Source organism: Hypanus sabinus, chromosome 10 (assembly GCF_030144855.1).
Source record: "Hypanus sabinus isolate sHypSab1 chromosome 10, sHypSab1.hap1, whole genome shotgun sequence".
Lineage (NCBI taxonomy): Eukaryota > Metazoa > Chordata > Chondrichthyes > Myliobatiformes > Dasyatidae > Hypanus > Hypanus sabinus.
This window is the reverse complement of record NC_082715.1, coordinates 145,142,218-145,167,770: the sequence shown is the minus strand read 5'-3', so window position 1 is coordinate 145,167,770 and position 25,553 is coordinate 145,142,218. Positions and strand designations below refer to the sequence as shown.

At 41.9% G+C, this 25,553-nt stretch overlaps 2 protein-coding genes across 2 annotated transcripts; both read right to left on the bottom strand.

Annotated features, from left to right (window-relative positions):
- Positions 1-2,152: 2,152 nt before the first annotated feature.
- Positions 2,153-6,455, bottom strand: LOC132400372 (immunoglobulin lambda-1 light chain-like). The gene is made up of 3 exons (XM_059981321.1): positions 6,328-6,455; positions 5,889-6,239; positions 2,153-2,665 (listed from the first exon to the last, which is right to left on the bottom strand). The coding sequence occupies exons 1-3, from the start codon at positions 6,374-6,376 to the stop codon at positions 2,343-2,345; spliced, it is 723 nt and encodes a 240-aa protein (XP_059837304.1). The 5' UTR covers positions 6,377-6,455; the 3' UTR covers positions 2,153-2,342.
- A 13,388-nt stretch (positions 6,456-19,843) lies between these two features.
- On the bottom strand, positions 19,844-24,515 carry LOC132400371 (immunoglobulin lambda-1 light chain-like). The gene is made up of 3 exons (XM_059981320.1): positions 24,402-24,515; positions 23,963-24,313; positions 19,844-20,340 (listed from the first exon to the last, which is right to left on the bottom strand). The coding sequence occupies exons 1-3, from the start codon at positions 24,448-24,450 to the stop codon at positions 20,018-20,020; spliced, it is 723 nt and encodes a 240-aa protein (XP_059837303.1). The 5' UTR covers positions 24,451-24,515; the 3' UTR covers positions 19,844-20,017.
- Positions 24,516-25,553: the final 1,038 nt, after the last annotated feature.

The following is a 25,553-nucleotide window of genomic DNA, read 5'->3' as shown; positions in this document are numbered from 1 at the left end:
TATGATCCAAGGACAGGGCGATGGGACAGTTGACACAAAGCTGTTGGTGCTGTGGTTAAGATTGTTGTAGTTTACAATGGGATCATTGATGGGATGCGTAGCTGGCCTGTCAAGTATCAGATGGCTTTCAATGCAGAAGAATGTGAAATAATGGACTTTGGAAGAGTGGAATCAAAGGCGCAGTACACGGTTAAAGAGAAGATTCTTAGCAGTGTAGAGGACAAAGGGTTCCTGGGGTCCACTCACATAGATCCCTCAAAAATAGCGTCGCCTGTCAATAGGGCTGTTTAGAAGGCATTTTGCCTGCATTAGTCGAGGGATCGAGTTCAGGGGCCGCCGGCTAATGTTGTATTTCCATAAAATTCTGGTTAGACCACACCTACATTGTTGTGTTTGATTCTGGTCAGAATAGCAAGGACGTGGAAGCTGTAGAGAGGGTTTAGAGGAGATTTACTATGATGCTGCTTGGATTAGAGAACATGTCTTATCAGGATAGGTTTAGAGAGCTAGGGCTTTTGGCTTTGGAATGAAGCCGGTTGAAAGACGACCTGACAGGGATGCATAAGATAAGAGGAGTAGATAGAATGGATAGCCAGTGGCTTTTACCTAGGATGAAAGCGGTATATTCGAGAGGGCAGACCTTTAAACTGATTGGACGAAAATATAGAGGGTGTCAGATGTATATTCTTTACACAGAGTGGTATGTTCGTGGAATGCCCTGCCAGTGTGGTGGTAGAGGCAAATATATATCAGGGACATTTAGGAAGCTCTGAGGCCAATGGATGAATAAAAAATTGCAGGGCTCTGTGGAAGGGAATGGTTGGATTGATCTTGGTTTAGGTTAAAATGTGGGCAAAAGATCGTGGGTCAAAAGGTCTATGCTATGGTTAACGTTTCTGTATACGCATTTTAATCATTCATATCTTTCGCTGTATAGTTTGAAGTGAGCCACGCCCTTTGCCAAAATATCCCAGCGCAGTTCTGGTCATTTTATCGTCCTATCACAACACTGAATGCTCTGCCACACCAAGTACAACCTCGCACCTGCCGCGCAGTAACTGGAATGTCTCCGTGGACACAGACTTTATGGTGGGATACTGGAATTTACTTTTATATAATGTGATTTTAAAGTACTGCGCAGTTTACAGGACGTGTAGAAATGTCCTGCTCAGAGCAATGGTTGGTCTGAGCAGCTGTAAAGTTACAGAGAACTCCTTAGGCCTTCCATATCAGAGAAGGCAAGTTCAACGGCCTCAGTACATAGTGACTGATGAAGACCACGTGATATTAATGTCCCCGTTTCAATAACCCATGTATGAATTTCAATGATTAGTTGCAAACTTGCTCTTGCTATTCTTTTCTAATCGAGATAAAACAACTTGTATAACCTGTTAGAAAGATGTGAGTACAATGGATATTCTCATTCGGCTGAAAATGATCTTTTACGTTATATATTGAACATATTTATCTTATGTTTAGGATACCGTTCTCTCGACCTCTATACTATGGCCACGGTGTTCTACATTACACACAGAAAGCTATCATCATATATATTGTACAAACTAATGTACAAATGTCGGTGCGATATCTTCAGTGCTTCACTGTTTTGAATCCCGAAATAGCTTTAGATAATCGTCTAACTGTATTTACTAGAAATGCTTTGGACTACCATTTGCAATGTTTGTTAGGTATCGGAAGCCCAAATCACCTCAAATGAAGCCTGTAGTTCTGAAGGACACTTGAGCAAGAATTTCGTTAGTTTGAACCCTAATAAGTGCTATTCTGCTCGGCGCTGCTGCTTACACAGGGTACACAAGCCCTTGTCTCCCGAATATGACGAGCTGTAGAAAAACCTTTTCCATGAAGAATACAATGCTAAAACTGGAAATCGAATATGCCTACGATGTTCAAATAAAGGCAGTATCAGTATTTCTTTTACTATGTGTGTAAATTTCGCTGACAAGTAATTACACCACTTGTCCTGATGTAGTCACAGTGATTATGGTTTCTACGGGAGGAAAACCTACCCAATAGCGACTTTGTCTACTTTATTTCATCGAATGTCAAAGTTTGATCATCTTCACTATCTATGCAAACTGTTGAAAAATAATGCTTTTGTCGGACAAAAACGCCACAGTAGATTGGGTACATTTTAATTACTTCGGGATAAAATTACATGTATGATATTTATTTCAGACCGAATGCTATTTAAGAACGTCCAGTCGGACGCAATGCCTGTTTTCTCCCGGTTGCGAAATGTGTCAGCTACAATCAAAAATTTAACATCTGTACATGAAATTCGTTTGTTTTATTTTAAAGAAACAGCCTCTAAACATATTGTATTACATACAGCTGGATCGCGCGATGTTTGTTTGAAATGGGGTTGCCTGAGTCTCGTGTTTAACCACGCAGGAGTAACGCTCGTGTGAGTTCCAGTCTGAGGCTGGCAGAGTCAGGTAACTGCTCGTACTGAACGTGTTGTCAGCGTCCTGCTGGATCCGGCTGGTCTCAACGCCATTCCTTCTCGTACTGCCGTCCACAGTCCACTCGATATTCACAGCGGCCGGATTAAACCCGCTCACTAAACACACCAGGGTGGCGGTGCCCTGTCCTCGAATTTCTTCCGCAGACGGTCGGAGGACGGATACGGCGGGTTTTCGCGGACCTGTAAATAGAAAGAAGTGCAGGGAGATGAGTTATTAATTGATATAAATTAGAATCAAACTTAGTCTTTTTTCAACGATTTTACAACCATAAAAGTGAGAACGCATGAGAACCCGATCACAACTGAATCTCATTAATGTATTTTGATCTTGCACAAACGCATCAAGCGAAATATACATCATGAACATTAGAATAGCTGCAAAGTAATGGAAGGAGATGTTTTACATAACAGCAAAATTCAAAGCAATAAGATAAAAAAATCGATGGAATGCTAAAACAAAATCCGGCTGGAGAGGCTTCTGAAAAATGGCGGACAGAACCCATCCATTCGTGAGATACTCTCCAATATACATAAGCTATACTTTATATATCCCATAATACCCCGTTCTAATCTGATATAACTATTCTATAGTTAATATTGTGACAGATTATTGGCACGGTCCCTGGTGTTAAAATCGTAAAGACATGAAAAACAGAATCAATAGCAAACCCCGAAAGAGATTTGGCAAAGAGCGAGGTAAAACTCCAAAATGTCGTCGCAGCTATTCACGTAAAAAGATGAGGCAGTGGATTTGATTGACATCCTGTGCCTTTGTCTCTCCTCGGAGATGCCGCAATTTGCTTCAGTAAAGGAGGGAATGTGAATGGCTAAAAATAATGGAAATATTTTAATGGGAATAAATAATACCAGTTAAGGTTTTATACTTAGATTTTCTAGTTTTTAGTCACTCAATTAATTCCGAAAGTGTTGTTTGGACCGCGGTAATACACACTGAAGAAAAAGCCGATAACAACTCTCAGAGGTCTATGAAATCCAGAAGATGTGGATAGCTGGGTCAAGGTTCTTATAATCACTTTTTCATTAATTTGAAAAGTTGAACCCATTCACACAATAAGATATCGAGACTACAGAACAGAATTTACAAATAAATCGTTTAACGGTAGTATTTCTTAGGAAATTAAACATAAGTGATAGTAGTTGCTATGACGAAGGAGAAGGAGCTTGGGAGGCTGAAAGAATTGAAGTTAGATAAGTCGACAAACTAGATGGACTACACTCCAGGATTCTGCAGGCGGTAGCTGGATAGATTAGAGAGGCATTAGTAACGATATTTCAAGAATGGGCCAATGGGTCCGCAGGACTAGAAACTCACAAATATTACTCCACATTCGGAGAAGAAATGGACGCAAAATGCAGGATATTATGGGCCAGTTAGCCTGACGTCAGTTAATTTCCTAGTAAACATGCTCATGTTTAATCGAAATTTGAATATATTGAGTTTGCTAGAATCCATTAGTCAGGACGAAATTTCTAGGTACTTGGTGGCATACGATAAAATCAGCCGTGATCAGCATGGTTCCCTTAAGGGGTAATTTAGTTGACAAATCTGTTGAGATTCCTTGAAAAAATACCAGGCAGGATAGACAAATAAGAGTCAGTGGATGTTATTGACTTGGATTTTCTGAAGACCATTGACAAAGTGTCACACATCAGGCTGCTTAACACGATAAGAGCATAAACTATCACAGGCATAGACGGAGCATTGGCCGACTGGCAGGAAAAAAGCGTAGGATAATCTTTTCTGGTTGGCTACCGGTGACTAGTGGTGTTCTGCAAGGATGGGTATTGAGTCTGCTACGTTTCATGCTAGACGTTAATGATCTGAACGACGGGATTTATGGATTTGTGGCCACATTTGCGGATGATGCAAAGCGAGGTGGAGGAGTAGACAGTGTTGAGGCAGTAGGAGTCTACAGAATGATATTGACGGATCAGGTGAACGAGCAAAGAATTGACAGATAGAGTACAGTGTGCGAAATTGTATGGTCGTGGACTCTGGTAGAAGGAATAAAGGTACAGTCTTCTAAACGGGGACCGCATTAAGAAGTCAGATGTACAAGGAGACCTGAAAGTCATCCTGCAGGATTCCCAAAATGATAACTTGCAGGCAAAACCAAGCTTAGCTCAGCTTATTTCGAGATGAGCAGAATATAAAATCAACGATTTAATGCTAATATTTTAAAAGACAATAGCCAGAGCAGATTTAGAGTATTGGAAGCAGTTTTGGGCCAGATATCTAAGAAAAGATGTGCGTACTGGCATTGGAGAGGGACCAGAGGAAAGATGCTGACAATAAAAGAGTTAAAGTATAAGGAGCATTTGATGGCCCTGGGCCTGTACATGCTGGATTTCAAAAGAAAGGTGGCGGGGGGAGGATGAAGTCTCATTTTAACCTACCGAATACTGAAAGAGCTAGATTGAGTGGATGTAGGAGGATGCCCTCTATAGTGTGAGAGGCTAGAACTGAGAGAAAATCCTTTGAATATAAGGGTAGCCCTTTAGAACAGAGATGAGCTGAATATGATTTAACCGTAAAGTGCTGATTTTGTAGAATTTATTCCCAAAGGATGCTGTGGAGACCAAGTCTTTGGGTAAATTTAAAACTGAGTTTATAGTCTCTTGTTTAGCAACGGCATCAAAGGTTATGTAGAGAAGTCAGGAGAATGAGCTTGAGAGAAAATATACCAGCGATGATCAAATGACGCAGCAGACTCGTGGGGTCGAATTCTGTTCCTAGGTTTTACCGATTTAAGGAAATAGAAGTTCTCTATCGCAATTCGGTAACATTCACAGCTCGGCTTTTGTCCCCATTAAGGTTCAGGTTTCAGGATAAATGTAACGTCAGTCAACTGTGTACATGTAGACGGTCAAACATAAGAATGATTTAGGAGACCAAGGTGGACAACACGATACACAAAAAATAAAGTAATATTGGCCGAAATAAATTTTTAAAAGCTAACAAAATATATTCCAGACGATTGGTATGCAGATCATTTGTACTGGAACTTGACGCGACTTAAACTCGGTTGTCTAATGCAAAACCTGTTGGGAATATATTTGAATACATCTGTTCCCTGGGAAACTTTTAAGAAACACTTGCTAGCAGCACGTAGCATCTATTCACGAAGCTATTTTAAAAATGTCATGGCAATGAAATCAGGCTGTTTTGAAGATACTTTTCAGCTAAATTAAGTAACCCTACCAAGCAAACAGGATGCATATGTGCTAGTTTTCTGCCTGCGGTATTGTAAAGATACAATAAGAGGCGGACTGTAAATCAGATGGAAGCATCAGGATTGATAATATTATTCCAAGGTTCAAACGAAAAAAAAAACCCAAACAAAATCAAAAGGTGATTAGACCCCAACAAATATTTACTTACTGTTGAAATTCAGTTTGGTTCCTCCCCCAAAGGTGAATGCGTACGGGCTACTATTATACCAGACACCACAGTAATAATCGGCGGCGTCCTGCCATTGCACGTTGGTGATGGTTAAATGCATTTGGTTGCTCGATGAGACTGTGGAACCGGTGAATCGATCTGGAATTCCCGATCCTCTCGTGGAGCTTTCATACCACACAAAAATTGGGGAGCTGCCGGGTTTCTGCATGTACCAGCTCGTGTAGTAGCTGCCGATGCTGCCCCCTGACATGGTACAAGTGATTTTCACGGTTGTACCCGGAGACGCCGATACGGACGGAGGCTGAGTCAAAGTCATCTCCGCGTTTGCAGCTGGCGAAAATAACAAATAATTATTTAAAACCCTTAAGTAAAAAACACGACATAAAGGACAGTCTAAGGAATTAAGTATTCTACTTACTGAACAAAGAGGACACAAACGCGGCAAGAACCAGGATCCATTCAGCCATGGTGAAGCAGATAAGTAGAATTAGAAGTCAAAGGCTTTCGGACACAAGTCCTGTTCAGGGCTTTGGAAGCTGCTCCTTAAGAACTGTGGAAGACTGCAAAGTCACTGAAATATATATTCATGCAGATCTCTACTCACGAATGAATTGGATCTTGATTTCAGGAAATGGGCGGGGCAACTATGTAAACGATGCTGAGATCGGGAGCATTGAGAATTTCAAGTTCAGTGGAGTGGACGTCACCAACAACCTATCCTGGTCCAACCACGTAGATGTCACGGCAAAGAGCGCTCACTGGCGCTCTAACTTTGACTCTCAGCAATTTTTATCGATGAATTCCGTCTGGATGCATCACGGCTGGGTATGGTGTCTGCTCTGCTGGTAATTAAAATAACCTGAACAGAGTTGCGCATAGAGCTCAGCACATCACGGAAGCCAACTCCCCTCCATGGATTCTGTGTACATTGTCGCTGCCTCGGCAAAGCAGCCAATATAGGCAAAGACCTCATCCGTCACGGACATTCTCTCTCATCCCCCATCCCATCGGGCAGAAGATCGAAAAGCCTTAAAGGCACATACAATCAGGCTCAAAGTCAGCGTTTGTCTCGGTGTTATGTGACCACTTAATGTTTCCCTACTGCGATCAGAGACTCTTGATCTCACAATCTACGTCGAGATGCCCTTGCACCTTACTACCTACCCGTAATGCACTTTCTCTGTAACTTTAGCTCTTTATTCTGCTCGCGTGTGCTGTCTCAATGCACTGATGAACTGATCTGCATGAATGACCTGCAAAACAGTTTGTTCTCTGCATCTCGGTACATGTGACAACATTCAAGCAATTTGAAAATTTACCAATTTATGACCGTTTCACAGGTTCACTGTCACTGACATTTGCACATTTCCATACAGTCCCAAACTCCACCCCCCCCCCCACATACAAATGCATAGCGGGCACATAAACCAACGTAAATGAAAATGGGCCGAAGCGGCTGAAGTGCTGTCAGTATGAGGTTGCCACAGGCGGGAATAGCTGAGGGGAGAAGGGTTGCATCTGACCAGAAATACGAAGCATTTAACTGACAACAGACGAACAAATAGACTAGCTTATTACGAATTGACTATTGCGAGAATACAGAAATGTTATAAGGAAAGCTGAGAAGGAATATGAGTCGAGTCTCTGAGGCGTATCCACTTGTTATTTACCAAATATAACTCGGAAATTCACCCTCATGTTTCTGCTATGTTGCACCCTTGTCTCCGAAGTGGAAAGTATCATCAATATAATCCACAGAATATCGTGTTAAACTGTTCGGGTAAAAGCTTTCCCGTGTTACATGTTATACGCTTATAACGTCAACGTAATTGCCACAATGCATTTAAAGTGTTGGCAGCACGGATGAGCTGAAGCGCCTGTGATGGTGGACAGACGATGCAACTGTTTAGCGTTTCACTCAGGGTGGCGGGAACGAAGGCAGTTCTGTAGTGAAACATGATACTTGGAATATTGATGGAAAATGTTTCAGAATTTCAGCGGAATTTTCTCCTTTACAGTGTTTCAATGAGACTCAATAATACGCCACTGATCATGGGTTGATTTTTTTGTTTTTTTTGTAATTCAAATTTTTATTATGATTTATTCTTATTTTACAAAGCAGCAGAGCATATCATAGAGCAGATGCAGTACAACATATTTACGCAGCCACCCCATGACCGGAAAACATATAAAACTAAGAAACAGAAAAAAAACTTCTAATTTTTAAAATCAACATACAACCAAAATTGATCCCACGCATCTTGCACCTTTCCCTCACTGTTAATTCTTCCCAACATGTGTTCATATGATGAATTCTTAGCCCTTTCCTCAGTCCATTCCCTCACAGTGGGACATCTGTTTTTTTTTCCAGTTTGTAATATAATTCTTGCAGCTGTGATGGGACCCGCCTTTAAAATAGTAAATTTGTCATTGTTTACATTAGGTATCAATGTCCTATCACCCAAGAGACAAAGCCGTGGTCACAAGGGCAGTGTAGGACCCGACCAATTACCCAACCAATCTAGAACTTTACGCCAACATGGACGAAACATGGAACGCTCCAAGATCAAGTGAAAATATGTGCCCACCTTATTTTTACATTTCCAGCATAAATGATTAACAACAATCCCCATTTTGTAGAGTCTAGTTGGTGTTCAATAATATCTGTGTACTATCTTATACTGAATAAAATTCCCACTCGCTTCCCTAATAAGTCTACCCACATTTAATAAAATACTTGACCGCTCATTATCTTCAACATCGCTTCCAAGATCCTTCTTCCATACTGCTTTGAGATTGTTACACGGTTCACCCACAGAGTGCTTGAACAGTTTATAAAACACTGATTGATGCTTTATCAACTTCCTGTGGTAGTGTAAAGTATTCACTTAAAGGGTTACTTTGTGGGCACCCATTCATGAATATGCGACTAACGCAAGGTCTTATTTGTAAATACTTCCAGAAACGCCCTTTATCTACAAAGTTATATTTCCTCTGCAAATCCACATACAACATAAGAATCCCAATCTCACAGAGATCACCTACTGTATTCACACCTTTAATCTTCCATTCTTTCCAGTACACCATTCTTTTCCCAATGCGTATCATAGGGTTATTCCAGAGCGAGGAGTATAACTGATTTAAATGTGACATTTTATAAGATTTATGAATTGTACTCCACACACCCCTTGACTGAAATAGTATAGGATTTAGATTAGTGTTGTTTTCCACATGTTGTGAGAGAATGTTAAGGGGAGAATGTGGTGCAGCCAAGCTCAGTTCTATAACTACACAATCTAAATCAATATCTGCCCTGTCCCAATGTTTAGCTAACTTGATCATTTCAATGGATAAATTATATGCCCTGACGTCTGGTAGACTGAGCCCACCCATGTCACTGGACATACACATCTTACTCATTTTAATTCTGGGCTTCTTCTTTCCCATCGAAAGTCAATAACAATTTTGTTGTATTGCTTGTCAATCAAATCTGTAATATTTAAAGGAAGCATCATCGAAAGATGATGCTTCCTTTGATGAAACTGAGGTGCTATGACGATTTTAACTACATTGACTTTATCCCAGAGCGACAGTCGCAGTACCCCTCACTTAGCCAGAGTATTTCTTATCCTACTCAATAATGGATTATAATTTAAAGTAATTATTTCATCCAAATTCTGACTGAGTTTGACCCCTAGATACATCATTCCAACTGGCACCCATCTAAAATTAAACTGAGATACTGAATTTGAATAACACAATTTTGACAGTGGCATAGCCACAGATTTACTACAGTTGATTTTATAACCAGACACGTCAGAATATAATTGAACTGTTTTTATTAGTGGGGGTAAGGAATAAGTAGGTTCACAAATCAGTAATAAAATATCGTCAGCATATAGCATCAACTTATGCTCCTTTCCGCCTCCCTTCACCCCTCTAATATCTGGATCTGCTCTAATAACGACCTTCAACAGTTCCAAAAAAAAATGGTAAATAATAGTGGGGAGAGGGGGCAGCCTTGGCGTGTACCCCGTGAAATTTTGAAAAATGGGGATATGATACCATTTGTAATAACTGCAGCCTTAGGATTTTTATACAAAATTGTAATCCATGATTAAAGACAGAGTCAAACCCAAAGAATGACAAGGCCGTGGTTAAAAATCTCCACTCAACCCTGCCATAGGCCTTTTCAGCATCCAGGGAGATGGCAGTAATTGGGATATTACTTGGGGTGTTTAGCCATATTAAGTGCGGTAATCTCCTTAAATTGTCAGCTGGGGATTTGCCTTTAATGAAGCCAACCTGATCAGAGTTAATTATAGATGGTAATACTTTCTCTAATCGCGAGGCCAGTTTTTCAGTCAGTATGTTACAGTCCGCATTAGTTAAGCGTATAGGTCTATAATTAGAAGGGTTAGGATGAAAATGCAATAATTCAAAAAAAAAATTCCATAGAAAAACCTGCTGTACTCTATCCCCATGCTCAATTATTACCAACAGCCACAGCAAATGCTGCGCTTTCAAACAAATAAACAACCAACATAACCCAAAAACATAGCGGTAATATATTCCTGCAAGATTAACTAACAAACAAAAGCAAATAGGCAGAATAACCTCCACAAAGAAACGGAAAAGAAAAAGACACAAGAGATGGTCAGCGAAGTACCGTGCCAGCTAGTAAGCCTCGCACTAATCAGACCGCTTTATCCAGCTCCCCACCCATCCTGTTGTACCTAAAAAGTTATCTCCACCTATTACTGTCTCTCAGTCAGTGCCAGCGCCGCACTTTTCCTGAATGAATTTCACTGCTTCTGCAGCAGTAATAAAGAACGTGTTCTTTCCTTTCCACGTGAATCGTAGAACTGCTGGATAAGCGAGTGTCTTCCTCACGTTGACTCTTTGCAGCATTTGCCGAGCCGTAGTAAATGCACTCCGTTTCTCAGCCAATTCTCTGGACATATCCGGAAAGAAGGAGACTCTGCATCCCTCCAACTCAGCTCCTCTTTTCGCTATGGCCGCTTGCAGCACTTTCTCTCTGTCCGAAGAGCGCAGAAATCGTATTAAGATCATCCTGGGGGGTGGGGGCGATCCTCGTCCGATCTCGGAGCCGGGACCCGATTCGCCCTTCTCAATCTCAAACTCTGCTTTCAGTTCGATGCCAAATCCCTCCGACATGATTATTTGCACACACTTAATCAGACCGCCCGTTTCCGCACCCTCCTTTAGACCGACCAGACTGACGTTGTTCCGTCCGCTCCTGTTCTCAAGCTCCTCGACACGGTTCCACAGCAGGTCCAAGCGTTTATTATTCTGCTCGCCAGCACCCACCAGCTGCACAGTGGTGTCCTCCACGCTGGAGAGACGACCCTCGGCTTCCGTCAGCTTCTCTTGAATGGCGTTGACGGAGTTCTTCAACTCCGTTGCCGTTTCTTTAATTGTAGATACATCAGTTGCGACCCCGAGCAGAATGGAATTGATACGACTAACCTCAGTCAGTAAATTCTCCATGTTGGAGCCTTGGTCCTTCTGTGTCGTTAGCGTGCCTTGACCTTCGGATTGCGGGGCCAGTCTTGTAGCCACGTGACTCGCTGTAGCGCTCTTCGAAGTTCCTGGCATCGTCCCGAATTATCTCGCAAAGTTGTTATTTTTCAGTAGAAAAAAATACAGTCTTTTACTCTAGAACAGCTGTATCTGAATAAGGCGGGATAAATATGCCCTAATTGATAGAATTTTATGGTGGGTTGTCAGAGCTCCACTAACATGCGGCCATCTTGCCCGGCACCCACATGACGTCCCTCTTATTTGTGTTTTTATATGAAGTTGAGACGTATCCTGGCGGGGAGGTTTGCTAAGGCTACTGGGGAGAGTTTGTTAGAATTGTTGGGGGGTTGTAACCGAACTGAGGAGACTGGGGAAGAGGAGGTTGGCTCACAAATAGAGAAAGCTTGTACACAGTGCGAGAGGGAGGATAGGCAGGTGACAAAGAAGGGAGTCACTCAAACCGAAGGCTTGAGTTGCATCTATTCTAATGCAAGGAGTGTTGTGAACAAAGCGGATGAGCTTAGAACGTGGATCAGTACTTGGAGATATGATGTAGTGCCAGTTACAGGGAGTTGGATGGCTCAGGGGCCGGATTGGTTACTTCAAGTGTCGGGTTTTATATGTTTCAGAAAGGACAGGGAGGGAGGCAGAAGAGGTGGGGCTGTTGATCAGAGATTATGTCACAGCTGAGAAAAAGTGGACACCATGGAGGGATTTCCTACGCAGTCTCTGTGGGTGGAGTTTAGGAACAGGAAACGGTCAATAACTTAACTGGGTATTTTTATAGGGCGCCTAATTGTAACAGGGATATCGAGGAACAGGTAAGGAAACAGATCCTGGAAAGGTGTAATAATAACAGAGATGTCGTGATGGGAGGTTTTAATTTCCCAAATATCGATTTGCATCTCCCTAGAGCGAGAGGTTTAGATGTGGTGAAGTTTGTTAGGTGTGTTCTGGAAGGTTTCAGTAAGCCTATAAGAGGAGAGGCTGTACTTGGTTTGGTATGGGAAATGAACCTGGTCAGGTGTCAGATATCTCAGTGTGAGAGCATTTTGGGGATAGTGATCATAATTCTATCTCCTTTACAACAGCATTGGAGAGAGATCGGACCAGACAAGTTAGAAAAAAGTTTAATTGGTATAAGGGGAATTATGAAGCTAACAGTGTGGAAATTGGAAACTTAAATTGGAAACATATGTTCTCAGGGAAAAGTAAGAAAGGAATATGGCAAATATTCAGGGGATATATGTGTTGAGCTCTGTACAGGTACGTTCCAATGAGACAGGGAAGTTATGGTAGGGTAAAGGAACCGTGTTGTACAAAGGCTGAAATAAATCTAGTCAAGAAGAAAACTTACAAAAAGTTCAGTGAGCTAGGTAATGTTAGAGATCTAGAAGATTACAAAGCTATTAAGAAGGAAATTAGGAGAGCCAGAAGGGACCATGAGAAGGTCTTGGTGGGCAGAATTAAGGAAAACCCCAAAGCATTCTACAGGTATGTGAAGAGCAAGAGTAAAAGACGTGTAAGTATTGGACCTATCACATGTGACAGTGGGAAAGTGTGTATGGAACCGGAGGAAATAGCAGAGGTACTTAATGAATACTTTTTCTTCAGTGTTCAGTTTGGAAAACGATCTTAGTGATTGTAGTCATAATTTACAGCAGACTGAAAAGCTTGAGTATGTAGATATTAAGAAAGAGAATGTGCTGGAGCTTTTGGAAAGCATCAACTTGGATAAGTCACCGGGAGCGGACGAAATATACCCCATGTAGGAGCCGAGGGTGGAGATTGCTTAGCCTCTGGTGATGATCTTTGCATCTGTTCTGGGACCCTTACGCTTCGTGATTTTTATAAACGACCTGGATGAGGAAATGGAAGGATTGGTTAGTATGTTTACTGATGACATGAAAGTTGGAGGTGTTGTGGATAGTGTGGAGAATTGTTCGAGGTTACAGTGGGACATTGATAGGATGCAAAACTGGGCTGAGAAGTGACAGTTGGAGTTCAATCCAGATCGGTGTGAAGTGGTACAGTTTGGTAGTCAAATGTGATGGCAGAATATAGTATTAATGGTAAGCCTCTTGGTAGTGTGGAGTATCAGAGGGATCTTGGGGTACGAGTCCATAGGACGCTCAACGCAGCTGTGCAGGTTGACTCTGTGGTTAAGAAGGCATATGGTGTATTGGCCTTCATCAATCGTGTAATTGAATTTAGGAGTCGCGGGGTAATGTTGCAGATGTATTGGACCTTGGTCAGACCCCATTTAGAGTACTGTGCTCACTACAGGAAAGATGTGGAAGCAATAGAAAGGGTGCAGGGGAGATTTACAAGGATGTTGCCTGGATTGGGGAGCATGCCTTATGAGAATAGTTTGAGTGAACTCGGCCTTTTCTCTTTGGAGCGAAGGTGGATGAAAGGTGACCTGATAGAGGTGTACAAGATGATGATCGTGTGGATAGTAAAAAGCGTTTAACCAGGGCTGAAATGGTTGCCAAAAAAGGACACAGGTTTAAGATGCTGGGGAGGGCCTCTGTAGGGGAGATGTCAGTGGAGTTTCTGGGGTAAGTTTTTCACTCAGAGAGTTGTGAGTACGTGCAATGGGCTGCCGGAAACGGTAGTGGAGGCGGATTCCATGTGGTTTTTTAGGAGTGTTTTAGATAGGCACATGGCGCTTAGTAAAATAGAGGGCTATAGGTAAGCCTAGTAATTTCTAAGGCAGGGACGTGTTGGGCTCAACTCTGTGGGCCGAAGGGCCTGTATAGTGCTGTAGGTTTTCTAAGTTTCTATGTTTCTATGTAATTTTTGCTTAAAACACAGACAGCAGTGAATGTTTGAATTAGCGTGTCCTGTCTAACGATGGCATTAAACAGAAATGACCTGGATGAGAAAGTGGAGGGATGGGTTAGTAAGTTTGCTGATGACAAAGGTTGGACGTGTTGTGGATAGTGAGGAGGGCTGTCAGTGGTTACAGCGGGGCATTGATAGGATGCAAAACTGGGCTGAGAAGTGGCAGATGGAGTTCAACCCAGTTAAGTGTGAGGTGGTTCATTTTGGTAGGTCAAATATGACGGCAGAATATAGTATTAATTGTAAGTCTCTTGGCAGTGTGGAGGATCACAGGGAAACCGGGGTTCGAGTCCAAAGGACACTCAAAGCAGCTGCTCATGTCGTGGAGTTCTTTGAGACTTCTATGATTTACAAACTATAAGCTTTTGAAAAACGTACTAAGTCCACGTCTCATCTACGCACTCTGTCATCTGATCAACTTTCATTGCAGTTCCATTGGCATGGTGATTGGACGCCTCTCTATTTTGGCTATTCGTTAAGAAAGATTTTCTCCTTTTATCAATTTTTCTTTATTCTTTTCCCTGTGACTTTTCATGGGCAGTTGTATGTCAAAATGGAAGCACATGTCACCATAAGCGAACACTGGGAGGGAAGAAAAATCTTAACTGATTCCCTGTGAAGTGTGGAAGATTATATGGAAGATTATGATACCATGAATCCCGTTTTAAATAAACAAGATGAAGATTTTCTTACTTTCCTGAGAAATAACTACTAGAGTGTTTTGGTACGTACATAATCAAAAGAAAATGCAGACATAGCTCTAAACATTTCATTTAAGGTGATATTGGTATTGATTTGCCGCATTTAGACAAACGGCGAAGCGAGAAGGGAAGATGAATGCTCGGTTTAAAACTGTTGAATAATGTGGCATACTTTGAGTAAGGCGATAAAGGATTCCCGCCTAACAACGGATGTTATGAGTTCTTCGCACCTGTATAGGAAACCTTAGAGTGTTGGGCTCTAAATTTTCTAAATAGCCTTTATTTGTGAGTTGTTCTATTAACGAGACTTGTTAAACCCTTACGTTTTCTGTTTAAACTTGTTAAGTTTATTTTAACTGACACGGGATTTCCGGGTACTGTAATTATTTAATTTCGCTGAATTTCGCTTCGGATTATTAATTTCGCTGGCCCTAGCTTTGAGAAAGTTAGCCCTCTCGGCGTCTCTCTGCCGAACCGCCGATGGTTAGTTGGAACTCTTATGAATAAAGCCAGGTCGCTGATTCCATATGGCAGCCTGTCTTTTCTCCGCACTTGCGTTCAGTCTGCACGGTGACTAAAAAAACGCAGGGATATAAGGGTCCAGTGGAACTTCTAAAGTGGTGCCCCGACTTCATTCGGTTTACGAGTGTCTCGAACCTTCATTCTGTGTTTCTGGCGACCAAATTCCGATTCCACGTTTGGAGCTTGCCTTGACCATTTTAAAGGCTTTTTATCAAGATTTTCACTGTCGGCAAAGGTTCCTGGGTCTCCCATTACCCTCCACGCTTCCGAGGACTATTCAATTTTCACGAGTTTTATTCCATATTCCCCAGATTTATTTCATGTTTCCCAAATTTATTCAATGTCTTTCTCGAGATTACCAGCCCTGTCTCGGATTCCCCAGGACTATCGAGTTCGTCAGGTCTGTCTCCAGTTTATCAGGTCTATCTGGAGACGACCAACCTTGTTGGGAGATGAATCGCCAGTCTCGGATTCCCCAGGTCTGCCTGTCTCGTGTTCAGGCGTGTTACTCTCGGGTTCCCCAAGACGTCAGGTGCCGGACTTATTGCCAGGAGCCCTTCGAGCCGTAGAGCTTCAGACTACAAGGCTTATAAAGCATACGTATTGTTATTAAGGACTACTAGATTTTAGTCAAGTCCTATAACTCTGATAAACTCCAGTAAATAGAAGTCAAGCCTATACAATAGTTTCTCTTAGGATAACGAACCACCAATGAAGTCGTTCTTGTTAGCTTCCTCTGAACGTCTAACACATTTACATAATTTCTTAAGTAAGAAGAATGCAGTACTCAAGCCCACATTTGGTTCTTTATTGCCCCGTCACTAAAGCATAACATCCCCAAATTTTGCACTTAATTCCCTTAACATGTTCCCAGCCTTTTTAGTTACTTTCACCTGAATAATAGCATTTTGTGAATTACATGCTATCGTGATCTAAATGCCCTTACGCTTCTTTAACTTGGAAGGTTACAATCTCAAGCACTTAGGTTATCAATATGCCTTCCCAGCTTTTTAAATTTCTCTTCACAATGTAATTACCTATTTGTCTTTTTGTCATCGGCGAATTGGAAGGACCTGAATTGGTTCACAGATTCTATGATATATCATTCCAGAGACTCGACCATTAACGTCAGCACATCGTTTTTTGTCAGCCAATCAATTTTTTATTCATGTCAACATGCTAGCACCTATTATTCTGCCCTCACTCAAGGCAGATTCAAATATTGATTAAAATTAACTTCGACTTCGAACAAATGCTTTCAACGAATATACGAACGATTATATGATACGATATAATGGCCGATCTGATGACTGCAGGTAATGGCTTAACATCGCCGAAATGATCAATCAACATCAACTGTGAACGAACAATTAAGCAATGAGATCGAGTAATAAATAACAATCCAGATCAGGGAAGACATTATACCTATACCATAAAGTTTTATTTTCCAAGTTAGCTATTGATATGACTCTTCTCAATGTCTCAGTGCAGAAGTGCATGGAAATGACAAATCCAAAGAAATTACAACGTGAGATTCTTCGTCTGCCAAAACGTAGAAATACTGCGCATTCCAAGACTTAATCAAACGACGGCCTGTGTCTCTATGAACCAATATGCGCGCACATGGGTGTCACGTGTGCATGCGTTGCTCAAAAAACAAGAAAGACATTGGAAAGCCATGAGGTAAAAACGATGATAACATGTATTTGCCTTTTTATTCTTGGAGGAAACGATCTCATTCAAACGATCCAATATATAATTCAAAATATGGCTGTCACAAAGGCAGTAAAAGCTGCCAGATGTTCCCGGGTTTAGATATTCCGAAAAGCGTCAGGGAGGGAGGTAAAGGAGATCGAGGAGTGGTATTGCCAATCAGGGAGAGTATCGCAGCTACAGAATAAGAGGATGTCTTGGAGAGATCGTTTTTTGAGTCTCCGTGGGTGGAATTCAGAAATAGGAGGAGTTGCAGTCACTCTAATGGGAGTATTGTACAGCGCACACCTCCCAACAGGAACTTCGAGGAGTAGGTCGGCAGGTCGATTTTGGACTGCTGCAAAAACACGCTCTTCCCTAATAATGATTGGCATAGCTTACATGCAAAAGATTTAGACAGGGCAGAATTTGTTAGGTCTGTTAATGAAGGATTCCTGAGTATGTGGACAGGCCAACTAGAGGAGAGGCCTTACTGGATCTGGCGCTAGCCAATGGAACAGGCCAGGTGTCTGGGTGCTCGTGGGTAATCACAACTCCCTAATTTACCATAACCTTGGAGAGGGATAAGAGCAGCTGTTTTGAAGGAGAGGGAATTATAATGCTATTAGACATGAGCTTGTGAGCAGAAATTGGGAACTAATATTATCAGGGAAATAAACAAGGAAATGTGGAAGTTGTGTAGGGAACGCTAATGGGGTGCTGGGTAGGGTTCTCCCAAATGAACATGGATGGTAGGGTGAAGGAGGCATGGTTGACAAGAGATGTGAAGCATCCCAACAAGAGGATTAAAAAAAGTTCACTAAAGGTTTTTGAAGGAGAGATTAGACATAACTCTTGAGGGTTACGATGCAGCCAGGAAGGAGCTGAATAATGAATTTATGAGAGCTAGAAGGGGGGAATAAGAAGAGCTTGGCGAGTATGATTAAGGAAAACCCCAAGACGGTCTACACGTAGGTGAAGAACAGACGGATGACTAGAGTGAGTAAAAGAAGAGGAACTAGTCGGAGGAGTTAGGGGAGTTCCTTAATGAATTAATGAATTAATGTCTTCAGTGTTCACCACTGAGAGGGATCTTGCCTTGTGTGTGGACAGCCTAAAACAGGCTGACATGCTAGAACATGTGACGTTAAGTAATAGGGCATTGTCGAACGTTTGAAAAAAAACACATAAGGCTCTGAGGCCGAATGGGGTATACCCTGTTTACTACGGGAAGAGAGGGAAGTGAATGATCCTTCTTGGTGATAATCTTTGCACCGTCATTAGACACAGGAGGAGTAGCAGAAGGTTGGAGGGTCTCAAATGCTATTACTTTGTTATAGAAAGGGATTAGGGATAATCCTGGGAATTATAGACCAGAGCTGTATGTCAGTGGTGGTCAAACTTTGGAAGTGATTATTAAAAGCAGGACTTATGAGCAGTTGGGGAAGCATAGTCTGATCACATACACTACAGCATTTTGAGGGGCATTTCATGTCTCACGAAAACTTTCTCGAGAGAATGACTAAAGAAATTGATAAAAGTAGAGTGGTGTATATGACGTACCTGGATGTTAATAAGGCGTTCCTATATTGTGTGCTGCTCTGGACTCCTTCCTACTTTCAACAAAGATGTCAACAAAATTGAAAGAGTACCGAGGAAATTTATAAAGATAATTTCTCGACTTGAGGACGTAAATTATGTGGAAAGGTTGAAGAGGTTAGCACTTTCTTACTTGGAGCATAGGAGAATGAAGGGAGATTGAATAGAGATGTACAGAATGATGTGGGGAATAGATAGGGTAAATGTAAGCAGGCTTTTCACACTCGGGTTGGGTAAGACTAGAATTAAAGGTCATGGGCTGAGGGTGAAAGGTGAAATGTTTAGGGGGAACGTGAGGAGGAGCTTCATCACAGAGAGTGGTGAGAGTGTGGAGGGAGTTGCCCGTGGAAATAGTGCATGCAGTTCGAGTTCAATATTTAAAATGTTTTAAATATTAAAAGAATATGAATGGGAGGGTACGGACAGCTATGGTCTATATAAAGAGCGATGGGATAGTTGACAGAAGGCTGTTGGTGCTGTGGATAAGATTGCCGTAGATGGTTTTTAATGCGGAAGAATGTGAAAGAATGGAATTTGGAAAAGCCAAAACAAAGGTTAAAGAATAGATTCTTAGCAGTGTTGATGAGAAAGAAATCCTGTGGTCCACTCGCATAGATCCCTCAAAAATTGCTGCGCGTCAATAGAGTTGCTTAGAAGGCATGTAGCCTTCATTAGTCAGGGATCGAGTTCTCCCTGACTATAACCAGCTGTAGAAAAACCATTTCCATGAAGAATACAATGCTAAAACTGGAAATCGAACATGCCTACGATGTTCAAATAAAGGCAGTATCAGGATTTCTTTTACTGTGTATGTAAATTTCGCTGACAAGTAATTACACAACTTATCCTGATGTAGCCATAGTGAATACGATTTCTTCAGTAGGAAAACCTACCGAATAGCTAGTACAACGTTTAAGCGACGTTGTCTATTTTACTTCCTCGAATGTCAAAGTTTGATCATCTTCACTATCTTTGCAAGCTTTTGAAAAATTATGCTGTTGTCGGACATATTGATCAAGGCAAAACGGACGCAGTAGATCGGGTAGATTTTAATTACTTTGGGATAATATTACATGCATGATATTAATTTAAATGTTTATTTTCTCCGGGTTGAAAAATGTGTCAGCTACAATCGAAAGTTTAACATCAGTACATGAAATTCATTTGTTTTATTTTAAAGAAACAGCGTCTAAACATATTGTATTACAGACAGCTGGATCGCGCGATGTTTGTTTGAAATGGGGTTGCCTGAGACTCGTGTTTAACCACGCAGGAGTAACGCTCGTGTGAGTTCCAGTCTGAGGCTGGCAGAGTCAGGTAACTGCTCGCACTGAACGTGTTGTCCGCGTCCTGTTGGATCCGGCTGGTCTCAACGCCATTCCTTCTCGTACTACCGTCCACAGTCCACTCGATATTCACAGCGGCCGGATTAAACCCGCTCACTAAACACACCAGGGTGGCGGTGCCCTGTCCCCGAATTTCTTCCGCAGACGGTCGAAGGACGGATACGGCGGGTTTTCGCGGACCTGTAGAGAGAAAGAAGTGCAGGGAAATTAGTTATTAATTGTTATAAATTGGAATCAATCTTTGCCTTCTTTCAACGATTTTACAACCATAAAAGTCAGAACGCATGAGAACCTAGGCGTTTTGATCTTCCACAAACGCAATAAAGGCAATATACATCATGAACATTAGAAATAACTCCAAAGTAAAGGAAAGAGAGGGTTTCTCATAACAGCAAAATTCAAAGCAATAAAATAACAAATTTCGATGGAATGGCAAAAGAAAACCCGACTGGAGAAGCTTCGCTGACAGAAACCTCTATTCGTGAAATACTCTCTAATATATGTAAGATATACTTTATATATCCCATGGTACACCGATCCAATCTGATGTAACTGTGCTATAGTTAATATCGTGACAGATTTTTGCTATGGTCCATGGTGTTAAATCGTAAAGACATGAATCACAGAACCAGTAAGAAACCCCGAAAGGGATATGGTAAAGCGCGTGGCAAAACTCCGAAATGTCGTCGCAGCTCTTAACGTAAAAAGCAAGAGATGGGGCAGTGGATTTGATAGAAATACTGTGCCTTTGTCTCTCCTCGGTGATGCCAGAATTCGCGGCAGTAAATGAGAATTGTGAATGGCTAAAAATCATGGAAATATTGTAATGGGAATAAATAATGCCAGTTAACGTTTTATACTTGGATTTTTTAGTTTTTAGTGCCACAATTAATTCCGACAGGGCTGTTTGGACCGGGGTGATACACACTGAAGAAAAACCCGATAACAACTCTCAGAAGTTTATGAAATCCAGAAGATGTGGACATCTGAGTCAATGTATTCAGAATAATTTTCTCAATGATTTTAAAAGTTGAACCCATTCACACAATAAGATATCAAGACTACAGAACAGAATTTACAAAGAAATTGTTTTACGGTAGTATCTCGGAGGAAAACGCGGCGAAAATTCAGAAATGCTAAGGAGCGATTTTCCAGTGTTTCACACCTCAGAGTTGTTATTCAAGGAAAAATCACTTAGTACAGTAATGATCAGGTATCCAAAAATTAGATACCCAGTGGCCATGCGGAAGCGGGGAGTTTGAAATGTAAACAAAACAGGTGGGCTGAGTGATAATTTGATATCAAAGCTGAGACATTTATACGGAGACGGCGCGGAAGTTCAAACACAATGGTGAGGCCGAGGTGGGCTCTGGGGTGGCGTCTTGCTGAAGGCAAATTGGGTAGAAGTTTGAACGGAGCACCAGAATCTTGATGACTTCCGGTTAATAGGTATAGAACAAGAGGGGCGCAAGTCACGTGAAAAGATCAAGTTGAGCAAACAAAGATCGAAATTAGGCCTAAATGGAAGTTAAACATAAGTGATAGTAGTTGCTATGACAAGGGAGAAGGAGCTTGGGAGGCTGAAAGATCTAGTCGACGAACTAGATGGACTACACTCCAGGATTCTGAAGGCGGTAGCTGGATAGATTAGACAGGCATTAGTAACGAGCTTTCAAGAATGGGCCAATGGGTCCGGTGTACAGGAAAATCACAAATATTACTCCACACTCTGAGAAGAGAGAGATGCAAAATGCAAGAAATTATGGGCGATTAGTCTGTCAATTTCTTAGCAAACATACTGATGTTTAATCGAAATTTAAACACATTGATATTGCTAGAATCCATTAGTAAGGAGGAAATTTCTAGGTACTTGGAAGCATCCGTTAAAATAAGCCGTGATCAGCAAGGTTCCCTTAAGGGGTAATTTAGTTGACACATCTGCTGAGATCCCTTGAGAAAATACGAGGTAGGATAGACAAATACGAATCAGTGGATGTTATTGACTTGGATTTTCAGAAGATCATTAATAAAGTGTCACATATCAGGCTGCTTAACACGAGAAGAGCATAAGCTATCACAGGCATAGACGGAGCATTGGCTGACTGGCAGGAGAAAAGCGTGAGGATAATCTGTTCTGGTTGGCTACCGGTGACCAGTGGTGTTCTGCAAGGATCGGTGTTGAGTCTGCTACGTTTCATGCTGGAAGGTAATGATCTGAACAACCGGATTTATGGATTTCTGGCCACGTTTGCGGATGATGCAAAGACAGGTGGAGGAGTAGACAGTGTTGAGGCAGTAGGAGTCTGCGGAATGATCTTGACGGATCATGTGAACGGGCAAAGAATTGACAGATGGAGTTTAGTGTAGGAAATTGTATAGTCGTGGAGGATGGTAGAAGGAATAAAGGCGCAGATTCCTAAATGGGGATCGAATTAAGAAGTCGAAGGTACAAGGAGACCTGAAAGTCATCCTGCAGGGTTCCCAAAATGTTAACCTGCAGGCAATACCAAGCTTAGTATTTATTTCGAGATGAGCAGTCCATAAAAGCAAAGATTTAATGCTAATGTTTTAAAAGAGAATAGCCAGAGAAGATTTAGACTATTGTAAGCAGTTTTGGGCCAAATATCTAAGAAAAGATGTGCGTGCTGGCATTGGAGAGGGACGAGAGGAAAGATCCTGATAATGAAAGAGTTAAAGTATAAGGATCATTTGATGGTCCTGGGCCTGTACACGCTGGATTTCAGAAGAAAGGTGGCGGGGGGGGTGGGGTGGGTTGTGCGGGGGGAGGATGAAGTCTCATTTTAACCTACCGAATACTGAAAGAGCTAGATTGAGTGGAAGTGGGAGGATGCCCTCTACAGTGTGAGAGGCTAGAACTGAGAGAAAATCCTTTGAATATAAGGATAGCCCTTTAGAGCAGAGATGAGGAGAATTTGATTTATCCGTAAAGTGGTGAATCTGTAGAATTTATTCTCAAAGAATGCTGCGGAGACCTAGTCTTTGGGGAAATTTAAAACTGAGTTTGTAGTTTCTTGATTAGCGACGGCTTCAAAGGTTATGGAGAGAGGTCAGGGGAATGAGCTTGAGAGAAAATATACCAGCGATGATCAAATGACGCAGCAGACTCATGGGGTCGAATTCTGTTCCTAGGTTTTACTGTCTTAAGGAAATAGAAGTTCTCTATCGTAATTCGGTAACATTCACAGCTCGGGTCTTGCCCCCATTAAGCTTCAGGTTCAGGATAAATTGAATCGTCAGTCAACTGTGTAGATGTATGCGGTCAAACATAACAACGCTTTAGGAGACCAAGGTGCACAACACAATACACACAAACTAAAGTAATACTAGCAGGAATAAATTATAAAAAACTAACAAAAATTATTCCAGACGATTGGTATTCGGATCATTTATATAGTAACTTGCGGGCTCTAAACTCGACTACAACTCGGTTGTCTAGTGCAAAAGCTCATGCTGGGAATATATTTTAATACATTTGTTCCCTGGGAAACTTTTAAGAAACACTTGCTAGCAGCACGAAGCATTTATTCACGAAGCTATTTTAAAAATGTCATGGCAATGAACTCAGATTGTTTTGAAGATACTTTTCAGCTAAATTAAGTAACTACCAAGCAAACAGGATGCATATGTGTTAGTTTTCTGCCTGCGGTATTGGAAAACTAATGAGAGGCGGACTGTAAATCAGATCGAAGCATCAGGTTTGATAATACTATTCCAAGGGTCAATCGAAAAAAAACCCCCAAAAAATCAAAAGGTGATTAGACCCCAACAAATATTTACTTACTGTTGAAATTCAGTTTGGTTCCTCTCCCAAACGTGACTGTGTACGGGCTACTAGTATACCCAGCACCACAGTAATAATCGGCGGCGTCCTGCCATTGCACGTTGGTGATGGTTAAATGCATTTTGTTGTTCGATGCGTCTGTGGAACCGGTGAATCGATCTGGAATTCCCGATCCTCTCGTGGAGCTTCGATACCACACAAAAATTGGGGCGCTGCCGGGTTTCTGCATGTACCAGCTCGTGTAATAGCTGCCGATGCTGCCCCCTGACATGGTACAAGTGATTTTCACGGTTGTACCCGGAGACGACGATACGGACGGAGGCTGAGTCAAAGTCATCTCCGCGTTTGCCGCTGGCGAAAGTAACAAATAATTATTTAAAACCCTTGAGTTAAAAACACGACATTAAGGACAGTATAAAGGAGTAAGTATTCTACTTACTGAACAAACAAGACATAAACACGGCAAGTACCAGGACCCATTCAGCCATGGTGAAGCTGATAAGAATCAGAAGTCAAAGGCTTTCGGACACAAGTCCTGTTCAGGGCTTTCGAAGCTGCTCCTTAAGAACTGTGAAAGACTGCAAAGTCACTGAAATATATATACATGCAGATCTCTACTCACGAATGAATTGGATCTTGATTTCAGGAAATGGGCGGGGCAACTATGTAAACGATGCTAAGATCGAGAGGGTTGAGAAATTCAAGTTCAGTGGAGTGGACGTCACCAACAACCTATCCTGGTCCAACCACGTAGATGTCACGGCAAAGAGCGCTCATTGGCGCTCTAACTTTGACTTCAGCAATTTTTATCGATGAATTCCGTCTGGATGCATCACGGCTGGGTATGGTGTCTGCTCTGCTGGTAATTGAAATAAACTAAAGAGAGTTGCGCATCGAGCTCAGCACATCACGGAAGCCAACTCCTCTCCATGGATTCTGTGTACACTCTCGCTGCCTCGGCAACGCAGCCAATATAGGCAAAGACCTCATCCATTGCAACATTCTCTCTCCTCCCCCATCCCATCGGGCAGAAGATCCAAAAGATTTAAAGGCACATAGCACCAGGCTCAAAGACAGCGTCTGTCTCGGTATTACGTGATCACTGAATGTTTCCCTACTGATAGACTCTTGACCTCACATTCTATGTCGTTATGCCCTTGCACCTTACTGCCTACCTGTACTGCACTTTCTCTGTAACTTTAACACTTCATTCTGCTCGCGTGTGCTATCTCAATGCACTGATGAACTGATCTGCATGAATGACCTGCAAAACAGGTTGTTCTCTGCATCTCGGTACATGGGACAACAATTAAGCAATTTGAAAATTTACCAGTTTATGACCGAGTCACAGGTTCACTGTCACTGACATTTGCACATTTCCACACAGCCCCAAGCTCCAGCCCCCACATACAAATGCATCGGGGGAACATAAATCAAAATGGGGCGAAGCGGCTGAAGTATTGTGGGATTGAGGTTGCCATAGGCTCAATATCTCAGGGGAGAAGGATTGCATCTGACCAGAAATACGAAGCGATTAACTGACAACAGACGAACAATAAGATTAGCTTACAACGAATTGATTATTGCGAGA